This window comes from Dendropsophus ebraccatus, chromosome 1, assembly GCF_027789765.1.
Source record: "Dendropsophus ebraccatus isolate aDenEbr1 chromosome 1, aDenEbr1.pat, whole genome shotgun sequence".
NCBI classification, from domain to species: Eukaryota; Metazoa; Chordata; class Amphibia; order Anura; family Hylidae; genus Dendropsophus; species Dendropsophus ebraccatus.
The window spans coordinates 61,831,217-61,858,011 of record NC_091454.1 but is presented as its reverse complement, the minus strand read 5'-3'; the positions used below and the strand labels follow the sequence as shown (position 1 = coordinate 61,858,011).

Here is a 26,795-nt window from a genome sequence, read left to right as displayed (position 1 = left end):
GACACACAGATCAGTAACAGTGAAAGACAGTAGTGGAACTTTCTAATGTAATCACATAAAGGTATTGCTCTCCAGATGGTTAAATGAAGAAGGTTACATGTCTTTATGCAACTGGCGAAGAAAAGGACAATGGACTATTTAAAGCGACTCTGTACCCACAATCTGTCCTCTACAAACCACTTGTACCTTCGGATAGCTGCTTTTAATCCAAGATCTATCCTGGGGTCCGTTCGGCAGGGAATGCAGTTATTGCCCTAAAAACAACTTTTAATCCTGCAGCGCTGTGTCTAACGGCCGAGGCTTACATTTGTATATGCATTAGGCTGGCACCACCTCTCCGTCCTTCCTCCCCATCCTCCCCATCATTAGGAATGATCCAGGAATATTAACTGCTGAGCTTTGCACAGGTGTAATAACGATCCAGCCCACGTTCATTATACACACAGGTAGGAAATAGGAAGCAATCTGCCTAGAGCATTCCTAATGATGAGGAGGGTGGGGAGGAAGGACAAAGAGGGTGTGCCAGCCTAATGCATATATAAATGTATTCCCGGCTGTCAGACACAGCGCTGCAGGATTAAAAGTTGTTTTTGACAATAACTGCATCCCCTGCCGAACAGACCCCAGGACAGATGTTGGATTAAAAGCAGCTATCTGAAGGTACAAGTGGTTTGGGGGGGGGGGGTCAGGTTGTGGGTACAGAGTCGCTTTAACATTCAAGGTCCTTCTTCCTTATCATCTCACTGTCCAGTCACAAGTACCTCATTTGCCTAAGAAACTAGTAGGTGATTCTCAAAAACTTCTATAAAGCAGTATGGTAAAGAAAAATGTATAACACAAACGAGCGTTTATGTATGATGAAATGCTGTTGAGTGACATCTGTCATAGCTGTACCTCAGTTGTAAAGGTCAGCAAACCTCTTTACATATAAGTTCAATGGACTTTTAAAAATAAATTATGAAAATGGCCTTACGTTTTCTCTTTTTTTTTTAAATGCATGTAATAGGAAGAATCCATAGGTTTTATTAGATAGTTTTAATCCTTTAGAGACCGAGAGTACTGTGTGTGTGTTTGTTGTGTACCTTGTTGTGTTGTGTATAAGCTGAGAACTTGTTGAAATAGATTAACACTTAACAGTTGACATGTGCTGTGAAGGTGTGTGATAGGAAAATATTCATTATCATTATCTTAAATTTCCATGTAAAGCAGTAACAAAAAAATTATGTTGCAGGTGGACAAAAAATAAAAAATCACATACTAAACATACAAGACATACAAGACATACTAAACATTTTAGAGAGTGCCCTAACAAATGCTCTTTTAGATGAATGAGCACAATTTCCTACACACTTGCAAATATTGCAGAAATCCTTCTGAGAAGACTGGAGGCTGTCATATTTGGAAAAAGAGGCACAATGCCATATTAACCTACAGTACATAGATTTAGAATAAAATGTCAAAAAACAAATTCACGGACAGAGGTGTCATTTCCCGTCCCTTTCAGGACCAGGCCTTAAAGGGGTTTTCCGATTTACTTACTTGCCCCCTATCCAGACACTTGCGGCCCAGTACATGTCACTGCCAGGTCCTGCCAGGTCCTGCCAGGGCACTGCTTCTGTGCCTGTGCCATCCAATGCATAGGCAGGGGTTAATTTATATGTAAAGCCAACATAACCTGCGATATATGGTTTGAAATATGACAGACAGCTCTCACAAAGATCCATAGACTATCAATCCCTGTAGGCTCCCATGTTAATGTATACATTTAATTTAAATAAATTTCATTGGATGGCTGTGATAGATGCCTTTGATGGATATCATCTGTCATCCACCCAATGCCCATTCACATATACCCATAGACATATATATATGTGTGTGTGTTAAGTATATAGTAACTTTATAATTTACGAAAGGGAACAGTGGCAGTGTTTTTGACCTATAAGATATGTCAAGATTCCAACATAAAGGCCCCCAAAATCACTACAAAATGCTGTGCAGCTATGTACTATGTATACTTTTACAATTTTGTTTGATTTCTCAGGATATTGCACAGGTAAGTCTAACAAGCCGTAGGCAGCATATTGTTAGGCATATGATTCTCACAACTGGGATGTAGAAAATTATAACCCCAGAGGAGTTTGTAATATAATTTATTCTACTGCTTCATAGTCTGATTTATTCGATCCTATAGGTGGCAGATTGAAATCAATATTCATTGCCACGTTACATGTATATCTGAACACACATATTTCATATACTCTCCAAAGATTTCAATAAGGAAGAATCCCTGGTAAATATACTGGTCAAGACTATACGGAGAAAGCAGAGACTGTAGCTTTTCCTTTAAAGTCTATCTATAAATAAATAATAATATGACTTACCATAAAATAACTAGATGTGTTCTCAGAGATAATGTGACTGTAAAGGCAGCTATCTTCATTTCTGTGAAGTTTCATTTACCACAGCTGGAGGACTTCAGAAACAAACTAAATATTTAAGAGAGCGATCCTAAGAGATGATGCTTTGCAAGTCTGTTAAGGCAGATCATGCTGAGATACATTTTAGTCAGACTAACAGCAATTTCTCAGCCCCCTCTTATCATGAAACGTCTTATCCGTATGGCTGTATTATCCAGTCTTCATATAAACACTGTAATGATGAAATATAGGATGCCTGAATTTTGAAGCAAATGATAATACAAATAATCCTAAATTAAAAAAAAAAAGGTTTAAAGGAGAACTCCACTGTCTTACTTTTTCCGCTTAATTAACACACATTACAAAGTTATATTACTAGTTATCTGGCCCCATCATCCCAGTCTCCCACACAACACTAAAAAAAACATAAAATGCACCACTTAAAATGCCATAAAAATACATAGTACAAGAGAAGTACAAGCCAGAGGTCAGAACTTGAAAGTAGAACCAGTACCAAAGACAAATACACACAACAAGCCAAGGTCAAACCTGGAGAGTAATGTCAAGTCCAAAACAGCAGGCAAAGGCAGAGTTAGGGTACAAACCCACACACCGTATACACAGCAGATACGCAACAAATACGCAGCAAATACGCAGCAGATTTGTTGGTACAGATTTGATGCTGTGTTCAGTTATTTAGATCTAATCTGCTGCGTGTTTGCTGCGTATTTGTTGGGTATCTCAGCAGTAAATACGCTGCTTATACGGTGTGTGGGTTTATACCCTTAAAGTGACTCTGTACCCACAATCTGACCCCCCCAAACCACTTGTACCTTCGGATAGCTGCTTTTAATCCAAGATCTGTCCTGTGGTCAGTTTGGCAGGTGATGCAGTTATTGTCATACTTTTAAAATTGCAGCTCCGTGCCCTACGGGCGTATCTGTGCCCTAACTTTGCACCACCCCCTCCGTCCCTCCTCCCCGCCCTCCACAACATTATAAATGCTCCAGGCAGATTGCCTATTATTCACCACCTTACCACAGCACATGGGCTGGATCATTAAGACACCTGTGCAATGTTCAAACAGAAGTAAATGTTCCAGTGGCATTCCTAATGATGAAGAGGGTGGGGAGGAGGGACGGAGGGGGTGGTGCAAAATTAGGGCACAGAATCGCCCGTAGGGCACGGGGATGCAATTTTTAAATTAATTTTTTATGACAATAACTGCATCACCTGCCAAACGGACCGCAGGACAGATCTTGGATTAAAGGCAGCTATCTGAAGGTACAAGTGGTTTGGGAGGTCAGATTGTGGGTACAGAGTCGCTTTAAGGAACAAAGCAGATGGTCAGGATCCTGGGAAAGCTGAGTACTTGATAATGCTAGTGTGAAGGCTGTGAAGTGGCTCCTAAAGTAAAAATTTAACAAATCTGAAAGCATTCATAAGAATTTTAAAGACCTGCCTGTTTTTCATATATAACTCTTTAAGGGTACGATCACACTAACCGGATCCGCAGCTGATTTTCTGCTGCAGATCCACAGCAGATTTCATTTGAATAACTGAACACAGCATGAAATCTGCACCATCAAATCTGCTGCGGATTCTGTAGGTATGAATGCACTCTAAGGGTCTGTCTACATGTACAGACTCGCAGCATAAATCTTGCTGCGAGTCTGGCAGGTCCTGGCAGTTCCCTGTCACTGCTGCGAGTATGTAATTCTGCCGCCCCCTTAACCCCTTCGGCTCCCGCTCTGCTGCATGAACACATTACCTCTCCTTGCTGCACGGGGTCCCGGCGTACTGCTCACCCGCCCAGCCAATCAGTGGCTGCGGCTGGGCAACACACTGATTGGCTGGGTGGGAGAGCAGGACGCCGGGACCCCGTGCAGCAAGGAGAGGTAATGTGTTCATGCAGCAGAGCGGGAGCCGAAGGGGTTAACGGGGCGGCAGAATTACATACTCACAGCAGTCTTTCAGACAGCTGTGAGTATGTAGTGACAGGGAACTGCCAGGACCTGCCAGACACGCAGCAAGTTTTACGCTGGGAGTCTGTACGTGTGGACAGGCACTAAAATATCTTACCTTCACATTTAGGGTTCTTACTGTTGTTATTGAGAATCCCCTTGATGGTACAAATCTATTTCTTATTTTATGGGTAGGGAGAGAGCTGGGCTGTGTTCCAGCAGTACCCCTCCATTAATCTTACTTTCCTTGCCGATCACATGACAGCACTTATCCCTCTCTGCTATACCATGACATAGTGTTGAAGTAAATGTACTGGACTGAACAGACTGGCATGGTGCTGGGGAATGATTTACAGTACAGTAAAAAAGTGTGCAGTGTAGAAAGAGTTATTACTGCACTCACTTTGCTATGTAAGGAGAAAAGCACAGCAAGGCCAATTATGTCTGACCCCATCATCAGTGTAGTGGGGCACCAAACAGCTGATGGCTAAGTTCACACATCGTTTAACAGCATCCATTGCATAGCAACGGACGCTGTTAAACAGCTGGCCGCCGGGATGCACTCAGCCCGTTCCTGCAGCTGATATCTCTGTATTGGCTGCAGGAACGTTCTTTTTTCACGATTGTGCGAACAGCTGATGTTTCCGGACGCTGGTCAGTGAACAGCGTCTGGAAATAATTGACAGGCACATTATTCTATCACCCATTTTAAAGAACAGGCATTAGAATAACGATATGTGAACACAGTGGGCGGCATTGCATTGACTTCAATGCAATGCCGCCCCTGCAGCAAAGAACAGCTCTGAGGCCATTGCAATCAGTGTCCGTTTTTTACTAATAGAAGACGATGTGTGAACCTAGTCGATCAGTGGTAGTGTCAAAGTCCTGCTGAACAACTACTGTGGATAGACTTACCCAAGGCTGCTATAAAAGAGATTATTTGGCTCCTATCTGCCCAGTTGTAGGCTTAATATTAGCCCAGGAGAGGCCATTGTTAGTGTAAAAATGCTAGAGTAGGGACCATGCCTCTGAGGACACCTTATTGTGGTGACATGGTATACTCTGTTTGATCAAATAGTTTGCTAAGATCCTCATATCATATCTAGCAAACTGATAAAAGATAATAGACATTATAGTTTTACCTGTTCCTTTACCTGTTTTACTATGCATGTTGCTTCACCGGACACATAACACGGGAGCCTGAACTGGTGTTAGTCTCCACTTGTAGCCAGTAATTGCTCTTTCTTTCTGTGCTTGATAATATCGAGATGCTGATGTGTCTCTTTTTATGATTGATGACTTCTCCAGAGCAATTCTTTCTCTCCTGTCAGCTGGAGGTCAAGCACACCCCCTGCTGACCAGTCATCCGAATTAACAACAGCCTTATCCAGAAGGTATTAATACCAGCCCCCTAATAGGCTAGAGCAAGGCTATCAGACAGTGCTCTGTTCCTGTGACCCAATTTGTAATCCGTATCAGTAACATTACTTAGCTGTATTATATTAAGAGATCATTGCTACCTATGCAACCCATACAACAGAAAAGAGACAAGTTTGGGAAACTTTTCTATTGACCAGATTACTGGTTATGAATGTATGCACCAATAAATACCGGCGTCCACACTATTGATTTTCTGACTGTGACAGAGTTATGTTTCCCTGGAGAGGTTTGTGATTGAAATCTCTAATTGGTAAATGTCATTACCAGCTGGGCCTTTAATAAATATATCTATCTGGTTTGGCACCCTGGAGTTTTGCACTGAAAATGTCACTACAAAGTCAAATGTGAAAAGAGAGAAATGGGAAAAAAAACTTTTATTAATATATTGCAAAATGCTTTTATAGAAAACCAAGACTATGCTGTTGTAAAACTTCCGTCTATGCATATTGAACCTATACAAGTAACCTCTGCAGGGAAGACCAATCAGATATAATTTTATTCCTTCTATACAGTAATGTGTCTTCCGAATCTAGCAATATTTCTGCCCCAGGCTCTGACTTCCTGCCCAATGCTAGTGAAGCAATCAAATCTCAGTATATAAGGTATATATTGAATAATGTTTTTCACATTTTTTTTAATGAATACTAAATTTTTTTTATAAGGCTAGGGTCACACACAGTTTATAAATTACATATCAAACACATACAAAAATCTGCAGTGAAAATCCCCAATATTATTGCATTGGGCATGCTGCAGGTTTGTCTAGAATCCACTCCATGTGTTAATGCTGTGAGTGATAGATACTGTGCAATATGTTGGTGCTACCTAAATAAAGATTACTGTTATATGCTTAGCCAACTAAAAAGTTATTAGTTGCCATGTATCAAAAAGTAAAAAAAAAAAAAGAAAAATAGGAGAAACGTAGAATTGTTATCCTGTTCCACCTGGTTTCTGTTGCCCCTGTAGGACAGAACAGCACATTTTCCTGCATTTAGTAACTGGTAATAAAAAACTAAATTTTACAGGATGTGCAACTTAAGAAAATCCAAAGGAAAAAAATACTCTGTATGACCTCATATGAAATCAAAGGTGCAGTACAAGTCCCATGTAAATCACTGTGCACCCAACTACAGATTTGTATAAAATGGAGCAACAGTGTATTTGTGTAGGTAATGGCTTACTGAGAATGAAGCCATCTGGTAGCTATTAGAGATGAGCGAACCGGGTTCGGGTTTGTGTCGATGAAAACGCGAATGTTCGGCATTTGATTAGTGGGGGCTGCTGAACTTGGATAAAGCTCTAAGGTTGTCTGGAAAACATGGATACAGCCAATGACTATATCCATGTTTTCCACATAGCCTTAGGGCTTTATCCAAGTTCAGCAGCCACTGCTAATCAAATGCCGAAAGTTCTGGTTCGCTCATCTCTAGTAGCCATTAATTGAAAATTAAAACAACATTGTGTCCTATGGAATTTATTGAAAACTAAAATAACATTGTGTCCTACAGAATGGATTCTATGCGGCTGCATAAAAAACTGACATGTCAGTTTTGTGCAGCCACTATTAATTGTAGACAATGTAAAGTGCAGCCGTACTCTACATTGTCTGCCATGGTGATTTTGAATGCAGTACGCCTGAATGCTCCTGCATTCCAAGTCAAAAGAAGTTAAGTTCATCTGGCCAGTACTGCTGTTCTGGCCGGCATGAACTTCACAGACAGCGGCTGTTATGTGACATGGCCGTAGACGCCCACTGTCATACACTGTGTGAACCAGGCCTAAATGTGTTCACATGTTAAATGTGTTGTACAAAGATGGCATATTTTTTATTTCACTAACATACTTTTTTATTCAATAAAACATGAGTGATGTGCGCCAGGAGAAGGAAGCAATGGGGCACTATACAAGTTATGGTAAATATGTGTATTCTGGCCCAGAGGGGGTGCTTTGGGTAATGCGCTGCCATCCCTACTTTTCTTCACAAAACAGAAATGTGTTTTCATGTGTGCATGGCTGTTGGAAGGGATTCCATTCACGGCAAGCTGGCACTGTGGGGATGCACAACTGAGTGTGACGCATGCAGCTCAGCTAGATCTGTGGGGATGGGCGTGGTTTGGATGCACTGCAGTGTGACACATTCAGCTTTGCTCTGTGGAATACATACTCGGGGGGGGGGGGGGGATGGGAAGCCTACACATAGTTGAATACATACTGGGGTGATCTAATGCACATCAGTTAAAAAAAATAAACAAATGTAAAAATGTATGCAATTATATTGTCTTTCACGGATACCAGATTTACAGTAGCAAGCGGACTTAAAGTGACACTGCCATCCCCTATTTGCATTTGACTTCTCTCCACAGGTGTAAAGGGTAAACGTTACAGCTTTCATTACTTATTTTATATCACACCTCATGGTGCTTGTTCTGGTAAAAAGTCGTTTTTATCACCTGTGGATTGGTATATATGGGCGGGGCCTCACAACCTTTGTGCCACATCGCTCAGCCCCTAGCGCCACTTAGCCCCGCCCCATTTGTGATGTCATCCCCGCATAGGCCCCGCCCCTCAGCGGCCATTGGAAGGGCCAGCCTAAAGCTCTAGGCCCCACCCCCCTAGATTGTCCCACACCAATAGCCGCTGAGGGGGCGGGCCTATGTGGTGATGACGTCACAGATGGGGGCGGGGCTTAAGTGGTGCTAGGGGCGGAGCGATGTGGCACAAAGGTCGCGAGGCCCCGTCCACATATACCAATCCACAGGTGATAAAAACGACTTTTTACCAGAACAAGCACCATGAGGTGTGATATAAAATAAGTAATGAAATAAAATAAGTAATGAAACATTTACCCTTTACACCTGTGGAGAGCAGTCAAAATGCAAATAGGGGGTGACAGTTTCACTTTAAGACACAGTCCATAAAAATTATTGGATGTGCGAATGAGGCCTAACGCTTCTAGGATCTGAGTGGGCCTAAGAAAATTGACAACTCAGCCAATCAGTGGCTAAAGCGGGGGAGAACTTGTGGCCACTAATGTTAGCCTTTACTCTAAGTCCTAATAAAAATCTAGTGCAGAGTTTCAAGAGAAGAAATATACATTTTGGTCAAGCAAAGTACAATTCTGAGAAAATTGCTAAATCAATATCACTCTTTTATAATTGAAGTCTGTGGGAAATCTTGATTTTGAAAGGTTAATAGCAGAAGCTTTTTTTTACTGCACTGTAGGGTTACACTGGGGATTCTTTTAATATAAAAAATGTGCCTGGCAAATTGCAAACACCACAACATCAATACAATCAGGTTACCCAATAGTATGCCATGGGAACCCTAAAGAAATTAAATATGTACCTACTATATATTTCCACCTAACCCTACTGTAATATTGATAGCAAATACAAAGAACCAAGAATATTTTATAATTATGAACAATAACTTCCACAACATAAAGGCATATCAAAGAAAAGGATAGAACAGCTTAAGTAAATCTAAATTAGTAGAGGGACTAGAAATCCTGGATATCCAGTAAGAACTATTTAACAATTTTAACTATACTGTATGTTCCAGAACTATTTAGCTGTCTGACACAAAAATATATCTGATTTGCTCACCCCAAGAACAGGACGCTGGCACTCCTGCACTACATGGCAATTGTCAGGTCCTGGACGGATAGAATCACTCCAGGAGGTACTCCACTCAAAAGGGCATGAGTAATAAATCCTAAATATAAAAGGAAGGAGAAGCACTCAACCAGTACATAAACAAGATGCTTTAATTCTAGAGACTACAAGCAGTACAGTATGCATGCAGGTACGTTCCAAAAGAATAACAACCATTTCACGGCTACAGCTGCTTCTTCAAGTGAGCAGAAAGAAGCGGCTATAGCCGCGAAATGGCTGTTGCTCTACTGCCTGTAGGTCTCCAGAATCGAAGCATCTTATTCACGTACTGAGTGAGTGCTGCTTCTCCCTTTTACATTCATGGATATCTGATTTTCTTATAGAAACCAATCACAACTCAGGTTTTATTATACTAAAGCAATCAGATATGTGATTGACTACCATGGGCAAAAAAGACTGTTGTGGGAATTGGCGTAGTAGCAATGGGGTTATCAGACTACAGGGTTGCTCCCCCTATTGGCACTTAAATTGCAGCACTGGTGGTTGCTGGCCAGTGCTACACCATGTAGGTTAAGGAATCACTTGAATCAGGTGGCCATGAAGTGGCATGTGTGTCTGTGAGTGTAAATTTAGCTAAGCAGTAGATTTTATAATTTGTGCATATGCAGCCATGTCTTTCTTTCAGAACTAGTGAGTATGCACTTGCGAGCATATTGTGCATAGTGGCCAAGTTAAAGCCACTATGCTTACCTTCTATGATAGAGCACCTGCAGTAGGATAAAAAGCACCATGTTCTTGGATATTGAGACTGTTAGGGTGGGGTCACATTTAGTATTTTGGTCAATATTTGGTCCCCATTTGGCCAGTATTTTTAGCCAGAATATAATTTTTCCATACGTTTTTCTTTTTGTCTGCTTTTGGCTGAAAATACCAACAAATTAATTACGAAAATGAGCTTGGAGAGCAAAGTCCAGATGTCAGGACTTGGGGGACTGAAGCACACGAGACAGGTGATGCCCTAGCACTGACACTCCCCCACTGTCCCTGGCTGCTTACCACAACTGCCCTAAATGGCAGTGGATAACTGGGCGACATGACAAGACAGACAAATACAACAATACAGGGTCAAAAAGCCAAGTCGGTAACAGATGGTCAGCGAAGTACAAAATCATCGGACTAATGAAAAGTCAGATAACCAAAGCCAAAATCACAATCAGGAGAAATGCTAGGTCAAGAAAACACTCAGGAACTGAGGCTCTATTGCAGGCAAGAAGGACACACAGGAGAGGATACTTAAGGAGACTTAAGTCCCAGCTCCAGGACGTGATTGGGGCTGAAACTCCAACTCCCACAATACAACAGAAGCTGACTGGTGGTGACAGCCGCCAGTCAGCACAAACTTCATATCAAACACCTGAGCCAATCGCCAGGGGGCGGTGAAGCCTCTGCTGCGGCAACAACTAATGAAGGAGACACCGCTCCCTTAGCAAACTGGCCAGCCTATAGAGCTTTTCTAGCAACTGGTTTACGCTTGTGGGAGGTCAGTTGTACGCTCTGGCTGTGCTGGGAGCTGAAGGTGATGGCCAACTCATGAAACCAGACAGGCAAGAAACAGAGGGTTGCACAAAAATTTGTCAATAATTTTTACCATTTCGTGGCAGGATCAACCCTCCACAAGTATATATTTTAGCCACATCTTCTATGACCCAATGACTTAAATATTGTCAGTTTAAACTGAAAAAAAAGCTAAATAAAAGATCATTACTCTACAACTTTAGGGGTCGGAAAAGAGATTTGGCTTGTAATATTCACTAATAACAACCAATAAAAAGATTGATTTTAATTAACAGTGATGTTTGTTCTGTGGCTTTGGTGCCAAATTTGCTAAGGACATGTTAGTATTCGGATAACTGGTTGCTTTTGAGAACCTCCCCTGGTTACAATTCATTAACACAGATGCAACAGCTTGATGAATTACTGCTTATATAAACACAGTTGGCAGTTACTAATTAAATAATTATAATAGCACATAAGATGTAATATCCCACTAGAAACCTAATAAAGACCAAGCTGTCAGTCGAATAGATTTGAAGGTAATGCAGCAAATATACATCATAGTGAGTGTAATCATTGCAATGTATGCAGCTATTTGTGCTAGACTACCATGGAATATGGAAACAGTATTGCTAACAAAATTCTAATGCTAAGTAATCCAAAATAGATTTTTTTTTTTTTTGAATCGAGAATTAAACTAGGGTTGAGGATGCATAATAGATTTTAAGATTGTAATTTGATTGTGTTCCGTGTCACTAATTAAAGGAAGATTGATTTGGCTCAGGATGTAATTGAAAATGTAAGCATGCCAATGTTTGATAGGCGTGCATCGCAGATGAAATGATTTAACTGTGTTGAATTGTATTAATCTCATTTCAATATGAGAACAAGTTGTTTTTTTGTTTTTTTTTAATACACGTCAGCATGGAAACTTTACATTGTTCCTATCTTCTGCTCTCTGTATCTCCAGTTTTTTCAACAGAGGCCCACCAGCTGCCTTTAAAAATATAAGTCCTCCTCCAGCTAACTGAAGAAGAAATTCCTGAATTAATGTTCTCATATCCCAAGTAAATAGTACCTGTCAAGAAAGAAGACCAGTGCAGAACACGCACTGTTTGGCCTGTGTAATAGGACCTTTACATCACTGTCGCCTGTTAACAATGGGAGATGTGCGGCTAACTAATGGTAATTTCTACTGCTGCATGATTGCTGAGCCTTCTACAAAGGGCAATTACTTTTGGCCAATAATCATCCTGGGTAAAATGGGCTTTAGACATTTTAAGGTGTTTTTCAGCAAATAAATTGTATATAAAGAGTTCCTTTTTCTTAACCCTCCTGAGCATGGGACTTTTATATCTAAGATGCTCTTAAATGTAAAAGATTTGCATGTGGATGTCCTGTGCTAGGTATAGACCCAACTGCTTGGTGCTAATCTCATATCTATCAATAACATGGAAATAGTACACACACAGACTGGACCCAACAGAGGAAATCATACTTATGACTCATTCTTCTAGCCCCTCACTTCTCCTTAATCATAGGGTTACCCATGGCAATTTCAATATTAAAAATCACATAATTTTACCCTCTTTTCAGCCCCCATATACCCTCTGTGCAACCCCCATATAACATTAGACCCCTCTCTGGTCCCCATGGAGGAAAAAAAACTCACCTATCACAAAAGTACCCAGCTGCTCATCTTTTTCCAGAGATTCTAGAGTAGTCAGTATGTTCACAGCTCTCTACTCCATGTCACACTTTCAGCAGTGTGTGCATCTTAAAGACGTACACACAGTTGAAAGCTATACTCACAGGGAATCTGGGACATGTTTCCTGGGATGGCGCTGCAATGGTGGGTACCATACAGCAGTATGTGGTTCTGTGATTGCTTTAAAAGGCTTGAGACTTTTGCTAGGCAATTGTGGCTGCCATGACACTGGCTATTGATACAGCCTATGGTAGACTGTACCAAACAGAGCACAATCTGCTGTACAGCGAATATGTACTGCATTGATCTGTATAAGCATATGATTGCTTATATAAGTCTTCCTTGAGGAATAAAAATGTTTTTTAAATATAGCTATTACATAACTGAACCACCCCCACACACGTTTAAAGCCCAAAAGCTTTTATCTGCATATCAACACTATTATATATGTATCTGCTGCTTTATAAAACCCATGAAACAAGATTTATACATAATAATAACCCAGATACCTTAATCAGGGAACTGTAATGATTTTCCAATCCAAGATTCTAGATGGTAATGCAATGTTACTTGATGCATCCTTGTAGTCTGATTTCACAATTCTGTAATTGAATTATGAATCTGACAACAAAGGACCCATTAAAATGAGAGTCTGTATTATATTCCTCTCACCATGAATGCAGGCCGGCTAATTCATTCTTTACTGCTCTGCCTAGAATTTGAGAATCTCAGTTTTGTGCATATTCGCTGCAGAAATAAAATCTCTCGAGTGAACTTAAACGTGAATGTTAAGAGTGGGGGATATATTTCATACCATTATGAATTTGATATTATATAGAGGGCTTTTCAACATTGTTTATCATGATAAGGCCCTTTGACATTTTCTTTCACTGGTGTAAAAAATTCCATTAATCCAACTGAGCAGAAAGAAGAGTTAACAGTGCATATACAGCAGGAATTAAGAAAGCAAGTGGGATATAAATATGAACAGTATGAAGAATTAATATGTAAAGGAGAGGAAAATCAGACATTTCCCTCTTGTCCACTGATATACTGTACCTATTCCTACGGGTCGGACTGCAGTCTTTAGACATGAGTGTAATAAAGACACATTTTTATAACTATATTACAGCCAAAAGTCCCAGCCTGACCCCAGGTTTGATGACTCAAACTGACAGCTCTTAATTTTGAGGCTATGTTCACACCACGTAAAACTACGGCCGTAGTTTTGCGGAGTGGTACATAACCTTACTTTAAATGGGATCCCGGCTGGAGTGTACACACATCGTATGCGCTCCGGCTGGGATCTATGCAGCGCCGCAAAGAACTGACAGGTCAGTTTTCTGCGGCCGCAATTCAGTGAATTCCGGCCGAAGAAAGACCTGTCAGTTCACACAGTGAAGCGAGCGGCTCCAGCCGCTTGCTTCACTGTGGGCTATGGGAAGCTCTGATGCGCCCGCATCAGAGCTCTGTGGCCGAAAGATCATCCAGCCAGTACTTAAGTACCGGCCGAGATGATCTGGCCAGAGACCGGCCGTTCCGTGACCCGGAGTCACGGAACGGCCGGTCTCATCCGTAGTGTGAACATAGTCTTAGGCTGCGTTCACACTACGTATATTTCAGTCAGTATATGTATATTTCAGTCAGTATTGCAACCAAAACCAGGAGTGGATTAAAAACACAGAAAGGATCTGTTCACACAATGTTGAAATTGAGTGGATGGCCGCCATTTAATGGCAAATATTTGCTGTTATTTTAGAACAATGGCTGTTGTATTGAAATAATGGCAGTTATTTACTGTTATATGGCGGCCACTCAGTCAATTTCAACATTGTGTGAACAGATCCTGTGTTTTTAATCCACTCCTGGTTTTGGTTGCAATACTGACTGAATTTTACTGACTCAAATATACGTAGTGTGAAAGCAGCCTCAGGCTGGGTTCACACTACATACACTCACCGGCCACTTTATTAGGTACACCATGCTAGTAACGGGTTGGACCCCCTTTTGCCTTCAGAACTGCCTCAATTCTTCGTGGCATAGATACAACAAGGTGCTGGAAGCATTCCTCAGAGATTTTGGTCCATATTGACATGATGGCATCACACAGTTGCCGCAGATTTGTCGGCTGCACATCCATGATGCGAATCTCCCGTTCCACCACATCCCAAAGATGCTCGATTGGATTGAGATCTGGTGAGTGTGGAGGCCATTTGAGTACAGTGAACTCATTGTCATGTTCAAGAAACCAGTCTGAGATGATTCTAGCTTTATGACATGGCGCATTATCCTGCTGAAAGTAGCCATCAGATGTTGGGTACATTGTGGTCATAAAGGGATGGACATGGTCAGCAACAATACTCAGGTAGGCTGTGGCGTTGCAACGATGCTCAATTGGTACCAAGGGGCCCAAAGAGTGCCAAGAAAATATTCCCCACACCATGACACCACCACCACCAGCCTGAACCGTTGATACAAGGCAGGATGGATCCATGCTTTCATGTTGTTGACGCCAAATTCTGACCCTACCATCTGAATGTCGCAGCAGAAATCGAGACTCATCAGACCAGGCAACGTTTTTCCAATCTTCTACTGTCCAATTTCGATGAGCTGGTGCAAATTGTAGCCTCAGTTTCCTGTTCTTAGCTGAAAGGAGTGGCACCCGGTGTGGTCTTCTGCTGCTGTAGCCCATCTGCCTCAAAGTTGGACGTACTGTGCGTTCGGAGATGCTCTTGTGCCTACCTTGGTTGTAACGGTTGGCTATTTGAGACACTGTTGCCTTTCTATCAGCTCGAACCAGTCTGCCCTTTCTCCTCTGACCTCTGGCATCAACAAGGCATTTCCGCCCACAGAACTGCCGCTCACTGGATGTTTTTTCTTTTTTGGACCATTCTCTGTAAACCCTAGAGATGGTTGTGCGTGAAAATCCCAGTAGATCAGCAGTTTCTGAAATACTCAGACCAGCCCTTCTGGCACCAACAACCATGCCACGTTCAAAGGCACTCAAATCACCTTTCTTCCCCATACTGATGCTCGGTTTGAACTGCAGGAGATTGTCTTGACCATGTCTACATGCCTAAATGCACTGAGTTGCCGCCATGTGATTGGCTGATTAGAAATTAAGTGGTAACGTGCAGTTGGACAGGTGTACCTAATAAAGTGGCCGGTGAGTGTATATTTCAGTCAGTATTGTGGTCCTCATATTGCAACCAAAACCAGGAGTGGATTAAAAACCACAGAAAGGATCTGTTCACACAATGTTGAAATTGAGTGGATGGCCACCATTTAATGGCAAATATTTGCTGTTATTTTAAGGGTAGCTTCACACGGGCGGGCTCGCAGCGAGATTCTCGCTGCGAGCCCGGCAGGTCCTGGCAGTTCCCATAAACTACATACTTGCTGCGGACCGCAGCGAGTATGTAATTGTACCGCGCTTAACCCCTTCTACTCCCGCCCGGCTCCCCCGCTGTAAGCAGCATACATTACCTGTCCTTGCTGCTCGGGTCCGGCGTCCTGCTCTCCCGTCCGGCCAATTAGTGTGTTGCCCAGCCGCAGCCACTGATTGGCCGGGCGGGAGAGCAGGACGCCGGACCCGAGCAGCAAGGACAGGTAATGTATGCTGCTTACAGCGGGGGAGCCGGCGGGAGTAGAAGGGGTTAAGCGCGGTACAATTACATACTCGCTGCGGTCCGCAGCAAGTATGTAGTTTATGGAAACTGACAGGACCTGCCGGGCTCGCAGCGAGAATCTCGCAGCGAGCCCGCCCGTGTGAAGCTACCCTAAAACAACGGCTGTTATATTGAAATAATGGCAGTTATTTACTGTTATATGGCGGCCATCCAGTCAATTCCAACATTGTGTGGACAGAGCCTTTCTGTGTTTTTAATCCACTCCTGGTTTTGGTTGCAATATAAAGACCACAATACTGACTGTAATATACGTAGTGTGAACCCAGCCTCAAAGTGTATCTGTCACAATGAGCCTTTTAAACTTCTGCATGCAGTCGCCGCTTTCAACATAAGTTCAGGTTTCTGTGGAAAGATCCTTAGCGTCAGCAAGTTCCATGTATGAGCCTTCTTAAGAAGAGGGTTTTTTTTTCCATGGGGAGCCCCTTTCTTGCTCAGGCATGGAAGGAAAATTCTGTAGACCAACTCCAAAATATGTATAAGTTACCTCACAGGATATTTTATCAGCTTCTCTAATTCTGTCACAATTAAAAATACAGGCTGGCCATCCCACATTTAGATATGACACTTGTTGTCCACAATGCCATATAAAGGATGTCAATAAATGACATATGTTTCGGGACAGCAGAGAACTGGAAGCCTATTGGAAAGGACAACCAAAAAGGTGTGTCCTTGTTAGTCTAATTTACCTTAAGCTGGATGAATGTACTGTCCTGGCGACCCAAAGGTCCTCTACCAAGCCTATAAAACCACAACTCCTCACTGGATTCAGCCCAATCCTCCAACTCGAGTCTAGGATGAACTTAAGTGAAATAAAGTGCTCAAATTTATTTGATTTGGGGCTGCAGGTTGGACACACCTGATCTACCCAGATCCATCTTTTTCAAAATTTGTAGAAATCTTTTACTGGCATTCACGAATGCCTATGCTAATTTTTATAAGAATATGTGTAAAAAAAAGAACAAAAGGTTGTATGATAAGCATGACACTATGAACATTTAGTAATCGATAGACAGCGAGACTTGGTAGTTCAATAGATAGGGCAGAAGGGGTCAAAATGGTGGACCTTGCTGGCACAAAAGCATGAATCCAAAAGGTGCCAAATCTTTGCCAATTGCTGGAAACAATCCTGGACAGTGCAGAAGCATGAAAAATGAATGTTTTATTCTGATCTGCAATGCATTTCAAAAACAAGACTGTTCTCTTTATCAGAAAGACAAATTGAAATAAATAAACACTTTGAAGGGGCCAAGGCGCATGTGTGAGCACTGCAGCCTCTTTAATATTTACCCCGGCCCATACATGCAATCACTGTACTAACCATAGTGGCAGTACAAAGTACTGCAGAGTATTTTTTTGTACTTGAATAAGAAAATGCTTCATTATAGTCTACCACCACTTATTTATAGTCCACACTTGCACAGGTGCTATGGCTCCTTCAAACAACTGGCGAAAATGCCAGAGGTCATACCCCCAATCTAGAATAGATGGCCTATTCTGAGGATATCCCATTCATTTCAAAGGTTGGATAACCCCTTCCATTATTAAAAAGGATAAAAACGCATCCGTTTTTTTTTGTCAACCACGTTTTTGTGTATACTAAAAAAAAAGGATGCGTTTTGATCAGTTTTTTGTAATGGAAGTCAATGGAAATATGTATTAAAATGGATCCACACAAATGCATCCATTTTTTCATCCGTTTTTTTGCATAAAACGGATGGAAAAAAAACGCATTTCTTAAAAAAAGAAGTTGCATTTTTTTCATGGCAGCACAAAAGTGTTTCTGCATACACTAGATATGCAGAAACACATCCATAATCTTGTCAGCCAGAGGAAAAAGCATATATTCATGCTAGAAAATTAGACTAAAATATTACCAGACAAGCAAAGAAGGGGGAAAAAGGCTAAAATATATAAAAAGAGAACAATAAATGAGGTCAGTTTAGGAATAAAGAGTAAAAATAATGATGTGTTGCAAAGATTAGTCTGGCAGAGTTCAAGGTCTTTTGGCTGTTGGGAAATTGGTTCGTTCGGGGGAAAGAGGATAACAACTTTGAGGCTGTGGAATAACTATAATAAAATGTATTTAAAGCATGCAAAAAAGAACGTGACAGGTGGTGATAACACAGATAAAGCTCAGACAAAACAAGCTGGCTGTGAACAGCTAGTATGCAGAGATGGTATAATATTGATAAAGAAAACATAAAAAGCAAGCTGCATGTAAGGCAGGGATTTCTAGTTCTGTAATTTTACAGATTCTGACATGCTTGATTCTCCACTATAGCTATTTAGAAATGTGGGATAAGACAAAAATATGGCCAAGAGCACCTTCTCCAATGAGAGGCTTGGCTGCCTGGTGTAACAGGCCAGAGTATACCCCCAGTCCAGACTATACCCGGGGGTTAAAATGGCCTAGGCTAGATTATACCCAGGGTATATTTTGGCCTAGGCTATTTTATACCCCAAAGTATATTTTGGCCTAGGCCAATTCATACCCCGTCAGGCCATTTTATACCCTCATGAAATCAGCAGCAGTGAGTGAAAGACACAAGAAATACTTAATTTTTCAACATTTTATTGATTGGGGATTCGGCTTTGTCTGCTGAGTTAAGTGAGAAGCTGACTGATGGAAATCTTAAAAATCTAAACACATAGGAGGAGATTTATCGAACATGTTGTGTTAAGTGAAACTGTCTCAGTTGCCCCTAGCAACCAATTCACCTTTTATTTTCCAAAGAGTCTGTGAGGAATGGAAAGTGGTATCTGATTGGTTGCTAGGGGCAACTGAGCCAGTTTCACTTTACACCATGTTCTTCATAAGCACCTGTCCAAAACTAATTTAGGGTTTTGCGCTATTTTACATAGGTTTTCAATGCCTGCACCTTTTTTCAACGCATGCAAGAGGGAGGGGGGGTTGTTCTATTAACTAGTTTTCATTAAATTTGTCAAGTGCAAATTTTCCTTTTTTTGCACAAATTCCTACCCTAGCATAGCTTTATAGCCAAGCTGCTTTAGACTGGGTTCACACTGTTATTGCGTCTAATGATTATTATTACGTCTAATGATTATTTTTGCGCAACAACCGTAAAATTTTGCACAGCCCATAAAAATCTCCAAAGGATTAAATAGTGCAGATAATGCAGTGATGGGACAGAGCCACCTACTGTCAGTTCCATGTAAGCACTGTACTGTATTTCTCAACAAGAGGAAGTAGCTGTGTATCCAAGTATGATAAAAAATTAGAGATAAAGTGAGAAAACCAGTGAAGTGATAACATTATGACCTGCAGGGATATATTCTGGCCTAGGCTATTTTACACCCCCAGGTATAGAATATATCCCCTGGGGTATACTGTAGGCTGGGCCAGAACTAAGAAAAACAGTGACATGATAACTTGGAGGGATATAGTCTGGCCTGGTTTTACACCCCCAAATATAGAGTTTATCCCCCGGGGTATATTGTGACCTGGGCTAGACTGTCCCCAGGTTTATAGTATGGCCTGAGGTATATTACACCCCTAGATATGAAAATATATGCCCTGAGGTATATTGTGGCCTTAGGGCTGAGTCATTTACATGGAGTAGTAATTAGCCTGATCAGCCAATAATTGCCCTGTGTAAAAGGCCATTTAATGGTAATGCCTCTTCAATTAAACTGACCGGGTGGAAGCATAGAGTAGAGCAGTGCTTCTCAATTCCAGTCCTCATGCCTCACCAACAGGTCATGTTTTGAGGATTTTCATAGTATTTCACAGATGATATCATTATACTCAGTGCATCAGGTATTATCACAGGTTTTCTTTGTATGGGGTATCCTCAAAACATGACCTGTTGGTGAGGCCTGAGGACTGGAATTGAGAAGCACTGGAGTAGAGAGACTTTCTAACAAGATGTTCCTCTAGATCATGTGCTTTCAGGCTATGTTCACACAACCTATATATTATGAAAAGAATGGCTGTTGCCTTCAATCAAAACAAAGGCCATTCTTTTCATAGTTAAATGTAATGGATTAAAGTCAATGCAAACAACAGCCATTGTTCACACAGTGTATTGAACAATGAATGTTGTTAGCTACGTCCGTTGAAATAATTGACGTCATTGTGCATTGATTTCAATGCAATTTTCAATGCAAAAATGGCTGTTTAACACGCAATACAATGGCCATTGTTTCTGAGTGCCAAACAACGTACATTGTCCGTATGTTGTGTGAACATAGCCTTAGGATAAATTAACATACAGCAAACTTGTTGCAAACATTTTCCAGCATGACTAGAATATTGCAATGCCATGATAATGGTGGCTTGTGCTACATCTGACCTTTTCGATCAGTACTGGTTGGTTCACAATATGATGTGATCTGTGCATGCACAATGTTTGTAACAATTATCCCATTATAACCCATGGTAGAATGCAGGTATAAATATATATCTCATGAAAATATAAAAATAAGTTTAGAGATTCATTTAATTGTAGGTTACACAACCTCTAGGGCTGTAGAATTGTTTCACTAAGATCAGCTGATATGGAAAATGAAACCAGTTCATGTTTACATTTCTGTACCAGTGTAACAGTCAACAGTGCTTTAACTACTTGGATGCTGAATCAAATATTCTGTACTTACACCATGGTAGCAGGGCCCCTGCTTCCTATTTTTCAGGCTGTATTGTAAGGTTGGGTTTATGAAATTATCAGCATTATGTAAAAAATACTATAAAACCTACTGGTATACCCTTAGTACACATAAAGCACTACCTCAGTTTCAGCTTATTTACATCCAGACAAGATGATTTTCACAGTTTTTATTGCTCATGGAGGGATTTCATGGATGCATGAATGCAAAAGATCAACTGCAAAGAATGATAATTCTCTATCGCCGGCTCTGCTTCCTACTGACAGGAAACATCTTTACCTCTGTATTTATTACAGCAGGGGCACACAGCCCAAACCCCCCTCCCCTTTGTGTCGGTGACAACCTGGAAGGGGGCTACCTGTGTGGCTCATTTTATTAACTAATGCTGCGTTTACACGAAACGATTATCGTGCGAATTCGCTCGATAACGATCAAATTCGAACGATAATCGTACGTGTAAACGCTGCGAACAATCAAACGACGCATGAGAAATCGTTCTTGATCTTACAACATGTTCCAAAGTCGTCATTCGTCGTTCGCAAAACCAATGTGTGAGATAGGCTTAAGCAATTGCAAAACGATGGCAAAACGAATTTCCGTACGATATATCATACCGTCTAAACGCTGACCGTTATGAAAAAAAAATTGTTACTCCGACATAGTTAATCGTACGATCGGGCCAATTATCGTTTCGTGTAAACGCAGCATAAGTTTCTATTCTGTTGTGGTTTACGCAGAGACATGCTTAGCTACTAAACTGAACCTTACAGCCAGTCCCTTAAAGATCAGATTCCACCTCTCATTCCTCACAGATTCTTTGGAAAATGAAAGGTGGAATCTGATTGGTTGCTAGGGGCAACTGAGCCAATTCTATGTTATACCAGTTTGATAAATCTTCCCCAAAGTGTCTAATTTTCCCATGGCAACCAATCACAGCTCAGATTTCATTTCCCAAAATGCTTTGGTATAGTGAAAGCTGAGCTGTGATTATTTGCTGCAGGGAAATCTCACCACCATTTTGGTCTTGAAAAGATTGAAAAACTCGGGCCAGTATTTTATTCTAAGTAATCCAGATTTTTTGTTAAATTTATGTCTAATCCCTAGGACTTACTATTTTACTTGTTTATTTCAAACTCAAACTAAAAAGGTAAACAAAAACATTTTATTTGCCCAGACATAGCAACCAATCGCAGGTGAGCTTTCATTTTACAAGAGTAAATATAGAAATAAAAGCTGAGCTGTGATTGGTTGCTATAGGTAAATCAAATTGTTTGTCTCTGGTAGATTAGGAAATCTGGGCCATAATAATGTTTTAGCAGTCTTTAGTATGCTAACTTACTATAATCTGAGTCACTATGACATGATTTGGTAGAGGAACACTTTTCATGTAATGGGGGAATTTATCAAGGCTTTTTGTGCAGACATTGTAGTGTAAAATTGTCAAAAATGTTTGAGCAATCAAACAAAAAACAAACAAAAAAAAAAGCATTTTTTTCCTTTGTTTTGTGCAAAAATGTACCCCCACGTACCCCATTCTGCATGCAACTTTCTGTAAATTATGTGCAGGCTAGACAAAAAAAAACAACAAAAAACTAGGCTGCTGGTACATACACAAAAATGATAAATTCCCCCTTTGTGTGACCTAACAGGACACTTGGCAGGCAGCCCCAAAGCCCTTTTAAAGTCTCTGGGGCTGACTGCATACGGGTCTTCCAGTCACCAGTTAGGTCACCCAGAAACAGAAAACAGAATGAGGGATCACTAGGTGATCAGTGGGTTATATGGATGGGTTCAAAGGTTCTGATTGGCCATTAGACTGGGAGGTTAGCTTTATAAGACAGCCCTCATCCACTACAGGGTGACACAGGACACCTGTGCAGGGCTTTTTGCACAATGTCAGAAACAGTCACTGTTCAAAAGCATATGCATTATTGTTACAGGGGTAAAAGTATGAATAATTTCACTGCAACTTTAAAGAGGATGTCTACATGATATTGGTTGGCTACACCTTAGCTTGGCACCCCCCTCTGTAAGCCAGAGAGAACAGTTAGTAAGAGCAGCTTCGACTCCAAAGGACATACACCAGGATGCTGAATGGATCTACATTAATATGAAAGAGAGGAGGGCTATATAACTGGATGATTTCCCCACACTGATCTCCCAGGGGATCAGGAGCCAGGCTTATGGATGATCAGCAGATCAATGTGGTGACTGTTTTTGGAGAAGTGATCGTCATAAAAAGTGAATCCTTTAAATGTTTATTTAATGACTTAAAACATATCAATAGTCGTAGCATACTGATAATACTAAAATAACTGGAAACCTATGAAGACAACTGTCACAGATGTAAATACCTACAACCAGCATCTCCCATTACAATGAACTAGACCATCATCCAATAGTTTTATGTCGACGTGGTGACAAAAATTGATGAGACTGTAATTACCATTAATCACTTCTCAAATGCTGTTCCCATGTAGTAAAGGCTTCCAGAAGCAAATGGAGTGTGCTTCACAATACTAGGTAATGGGTGTGGCTTTGTTACAGGGTGAAAAGGGGTCAGTTGCATCAATATTTATTCTGCACGTTGCTATATTTTTCCAAGACAGCAGAAATAGATATACAAAATGAGAAGCTACAATTGTCCAATTGTCATGACTATCTAGGCAGCAAAATTAGCAAATACAATATTATATTGCATCATTCTGCATCAACAAGAACATAGCAAAGTAAATAATCCATAAAAGGACAATATTGTTCAAGAAAATTCAACCAATAGAATTGTCGCAATAAATCTCTGGATGTCGCCACAAGTCCCACCCAATTCCTATAATTAAAATTATGTTAATCCCTGCCTCTTCTGAGCAATTGATATCGCCTGCCAAAACTCGAGAATCTGAGATCACAGCTCTACAGAATAACAACCTACAGCTTGCTCACACATATAAAATACAACAGTAGACAAATAATAGAAAAAAAGAAGTGTGACACAAATTACTCATATGAAATATTTTTTCTTGTATAAAAAAGGGAAACATATACAACTGATAAATATACTATGCACTATATCACCCATTACGTAATAGGTAAAGTAAGATGCAGAATATTCTGACTACCTTACTAAGCATGTTACATCTAACTTCAAATTGATATTTGTGAGTTGTCAACCTGGCATGACCCCAAGAAAGTCAGCCATGACACCTGAATTGCCAAATCTACCCTTATATATGATTGTAATCTTTTGGTTACAAATCAAGAAAAAAATTATAATTTCAGCAATGCCTTAAAAGGAGGGAGACAAATTTAGCTAAAATCCCAAGACTCCTGTCCATCTGACCTTGGTCATGGGTCTGTTTTTCTCCTCTGTCATAGTACTCCTCATAAATTTCATAGGCACAATGCAAATATCCTTGATAATACTCAAAAGCTACCTTTTTAGGCTACATGTGTCCTATTAAGGAGTCAATGTATAAACCCTAAAACATGTATAAACCATACTCTTCATTGAGATAACACCAATATAAATCTCAAAGAATTATGTAATGAAAATATAGACACGTTCAACTTTTATACCTTTTGGTTTTCAACCTGTCACAAAGCCATCAAAAAACAGCCTGTGGCTAGATGTGCTATAAACGTGCACTGAACAAGTGTACTAGTTATATAAATATAAAAGCCAAGTACTGAAAATTCATTTCTAAGTATCCTGCATGAAAGGAGAGCAAATCAAAAGATTTACTGCCTCCTCTAATCCCATCCCAGCTTCTCCCCTTCTTTTAGCTGTAAATGCTTAGCTACTGTGTGAGAATGACATCCTGTTGATTTATAAAGTAAGGCACAGCAGTCAGCTGTAGCCCAATAAAATTTCCACTGGCCTCTAGTGCCACCTAGCCATAGGATTTCAAGTTTTATTTCATCATTGGTGCTCAATTTAACACCATATACTTTGTGCCACAAAACATCCCTGTACAGGTACTGAACTGCCATGGTTTTTTTTTTGTATGTCGAGTAGTACTTACTGTAAAAAACGTATTCTGTATAACTGGACCAGATCTTGTCATCAGTATACTGATTGACGAATGAAGCTGTGACTGAGGAGTTACAGGCTACCATATGGAATCCACACTCTGACAACATGTCAAATGCTCTCTCTAGATGCTTGAATTTGAGATAAAATCTTGATGTGTATTTTTCTGGAGCTCGGTCTGGATCTCTGCTTTCATTTAGTGTTTCTCCAAAAACCTCTTTGGCTAGAGAGATGCGACCACAAACCAGAATTCTTGGAACTCTTCGAAACTTTGCATCCGCTTGACTTTCTCGGCCCATAGTGCAAGATCCCCTATAACCAACAGTGATGAAGCCCCATTTCCTGTCTGAAGGCATCAACGAAGATGATGGACATATTCTTGTTTCACTTCCTTGGGAGACTTCCTCGAAGTCACTGTGGCAGTAGTCATCTGGGCTCTGTTTTACTTCATCGGGTGCTAAAATCTTCACAAGTTCTGGGAGCAAAAAGTATTCCGCTTCTCTTTTCAATCTTCCCTTTTCTGGGAAGTGATCTGGCAAGACCACCTGCCTGTCCCTGAGAAAGTCAAGCACGTAACGGAAGAGAAATCCATCTCGGTCAATAAAGAATCGTCCTTTGGCATCTTTGGCCAGGTCATTTATGGAGTCCCTTTTTGAAGTGAACATTTTCCACAGCAAAGAATGGGGTATACTGGTCAACGTTGAATGGCGTGTAAAGTAAACTTGCCCACCGACATTTAATTCAACTACCTCTGGAAAAGATTGCAGGATGGTCCCTTGGTCTCTAGGTGGCGCATAAGTTCTGCAGTTTCCACTTAAAGCCATTGTGCTTTTTGACAGATTCCACTAATTGTAGTACAAACCGTTCATGAATTTTAAAACCAAAGTGAAAAACTGAACTGTATATTCCCCAAGTGCAACAGCTCGCTTCTGATTCTGAATTTCTTGGTCATGAAGTCAGTTACAATTGGTCATTAACATAACAGTCCGTGGTGTGTCCTAGATCAAATCCACTTGAATAAGAACTTGCTAAAAGAGCATAAAAGGATATACATCACCCTGAACTCACTGGATGGCAGGTCACACTGAACAAACAGACATACAAGGATCTGTCAAGAGAGAACATTGTGAGGTTAATATAAATAACAAATATAGTAAAATACAATAGTATATATATAGAAATCTCTGAATACCATTTACAATATTATTATAGTAAAACTATACATTTACATGCTATATATTACTATGAAAATGTCTCAGATTTCAAATATAAAATTACTATACCTGAGTTGCATAATCCAAAAGATGACAGTTTATATACACACAAATAAAAATCAATATAATATAATTAAAAAAAAGTATGTGATAGGTGCAGCTCTTATCAAGTGTAGAAAGTTATCAGCTCCTGGGTAGCAGTGGCTGTGATGCTTTCTCAGTTGTGGTGGTCAGTAAATAAAAGCACACTAAAAAATAAGATGGGAGATGAAAAAGCTTTCTCCAGATGGGATGCTGGCTTCTAAACGCTTAGCAGAAACCTCCCAATCACAAGAGCCAGCCAGCATGGAGCAGGGTGCACATCTGATACTCCACGTACTTGCAGGGACACAGAGGCTAACATACTTCCAGGAAGGCTGAGAGCAGAGGAGAGGGATAGGAGGAGCAGGCAGCAGCAGTAGTAGCTGATCATTCAGCTCTGGGTGCTCTGATGCTTGGATGCTGAGCCTGTTCTAGCTGCTGAGCTGGGTGGATCCACAGTT

General features: G+C 40.7%; 1 protein-coding gene across 2 annotated transcripts in view; it reads right to left on the bottom strand.

The window, feature by feature from the left end:
* Positions 1-26,795, bottom strand: part of KCTD16 (potassium channel tetramerization domain containing 16) — a 227,446-nt gene that overhangs the window by 195,833 nt on the left and 4,818 nt on the right. The window contains exons 1-2 of one of the 2 annotated variants that reach the window (XM_069971924.1): positions 26,323-26,775; positions 25,032-26,147 (exon numbers count right to left, since the gene is read on the bottom strand). In XM_069971924.1, coding sequence (XP_069828025.1) covers positions 25,032-25,863 — 832 coding nt within the window. In that variant the 5' untranslated portion in view covers positions 25,864-26,147; positions 26,323-26,775. Of the gene's footprint in view, positions 1-25,031; positions 26,148-26,322; positions 26,776-26,795 lie in introns of those variants that run through there. The other variant, XM_069971936.1, reaches the window with a different exon arrangement.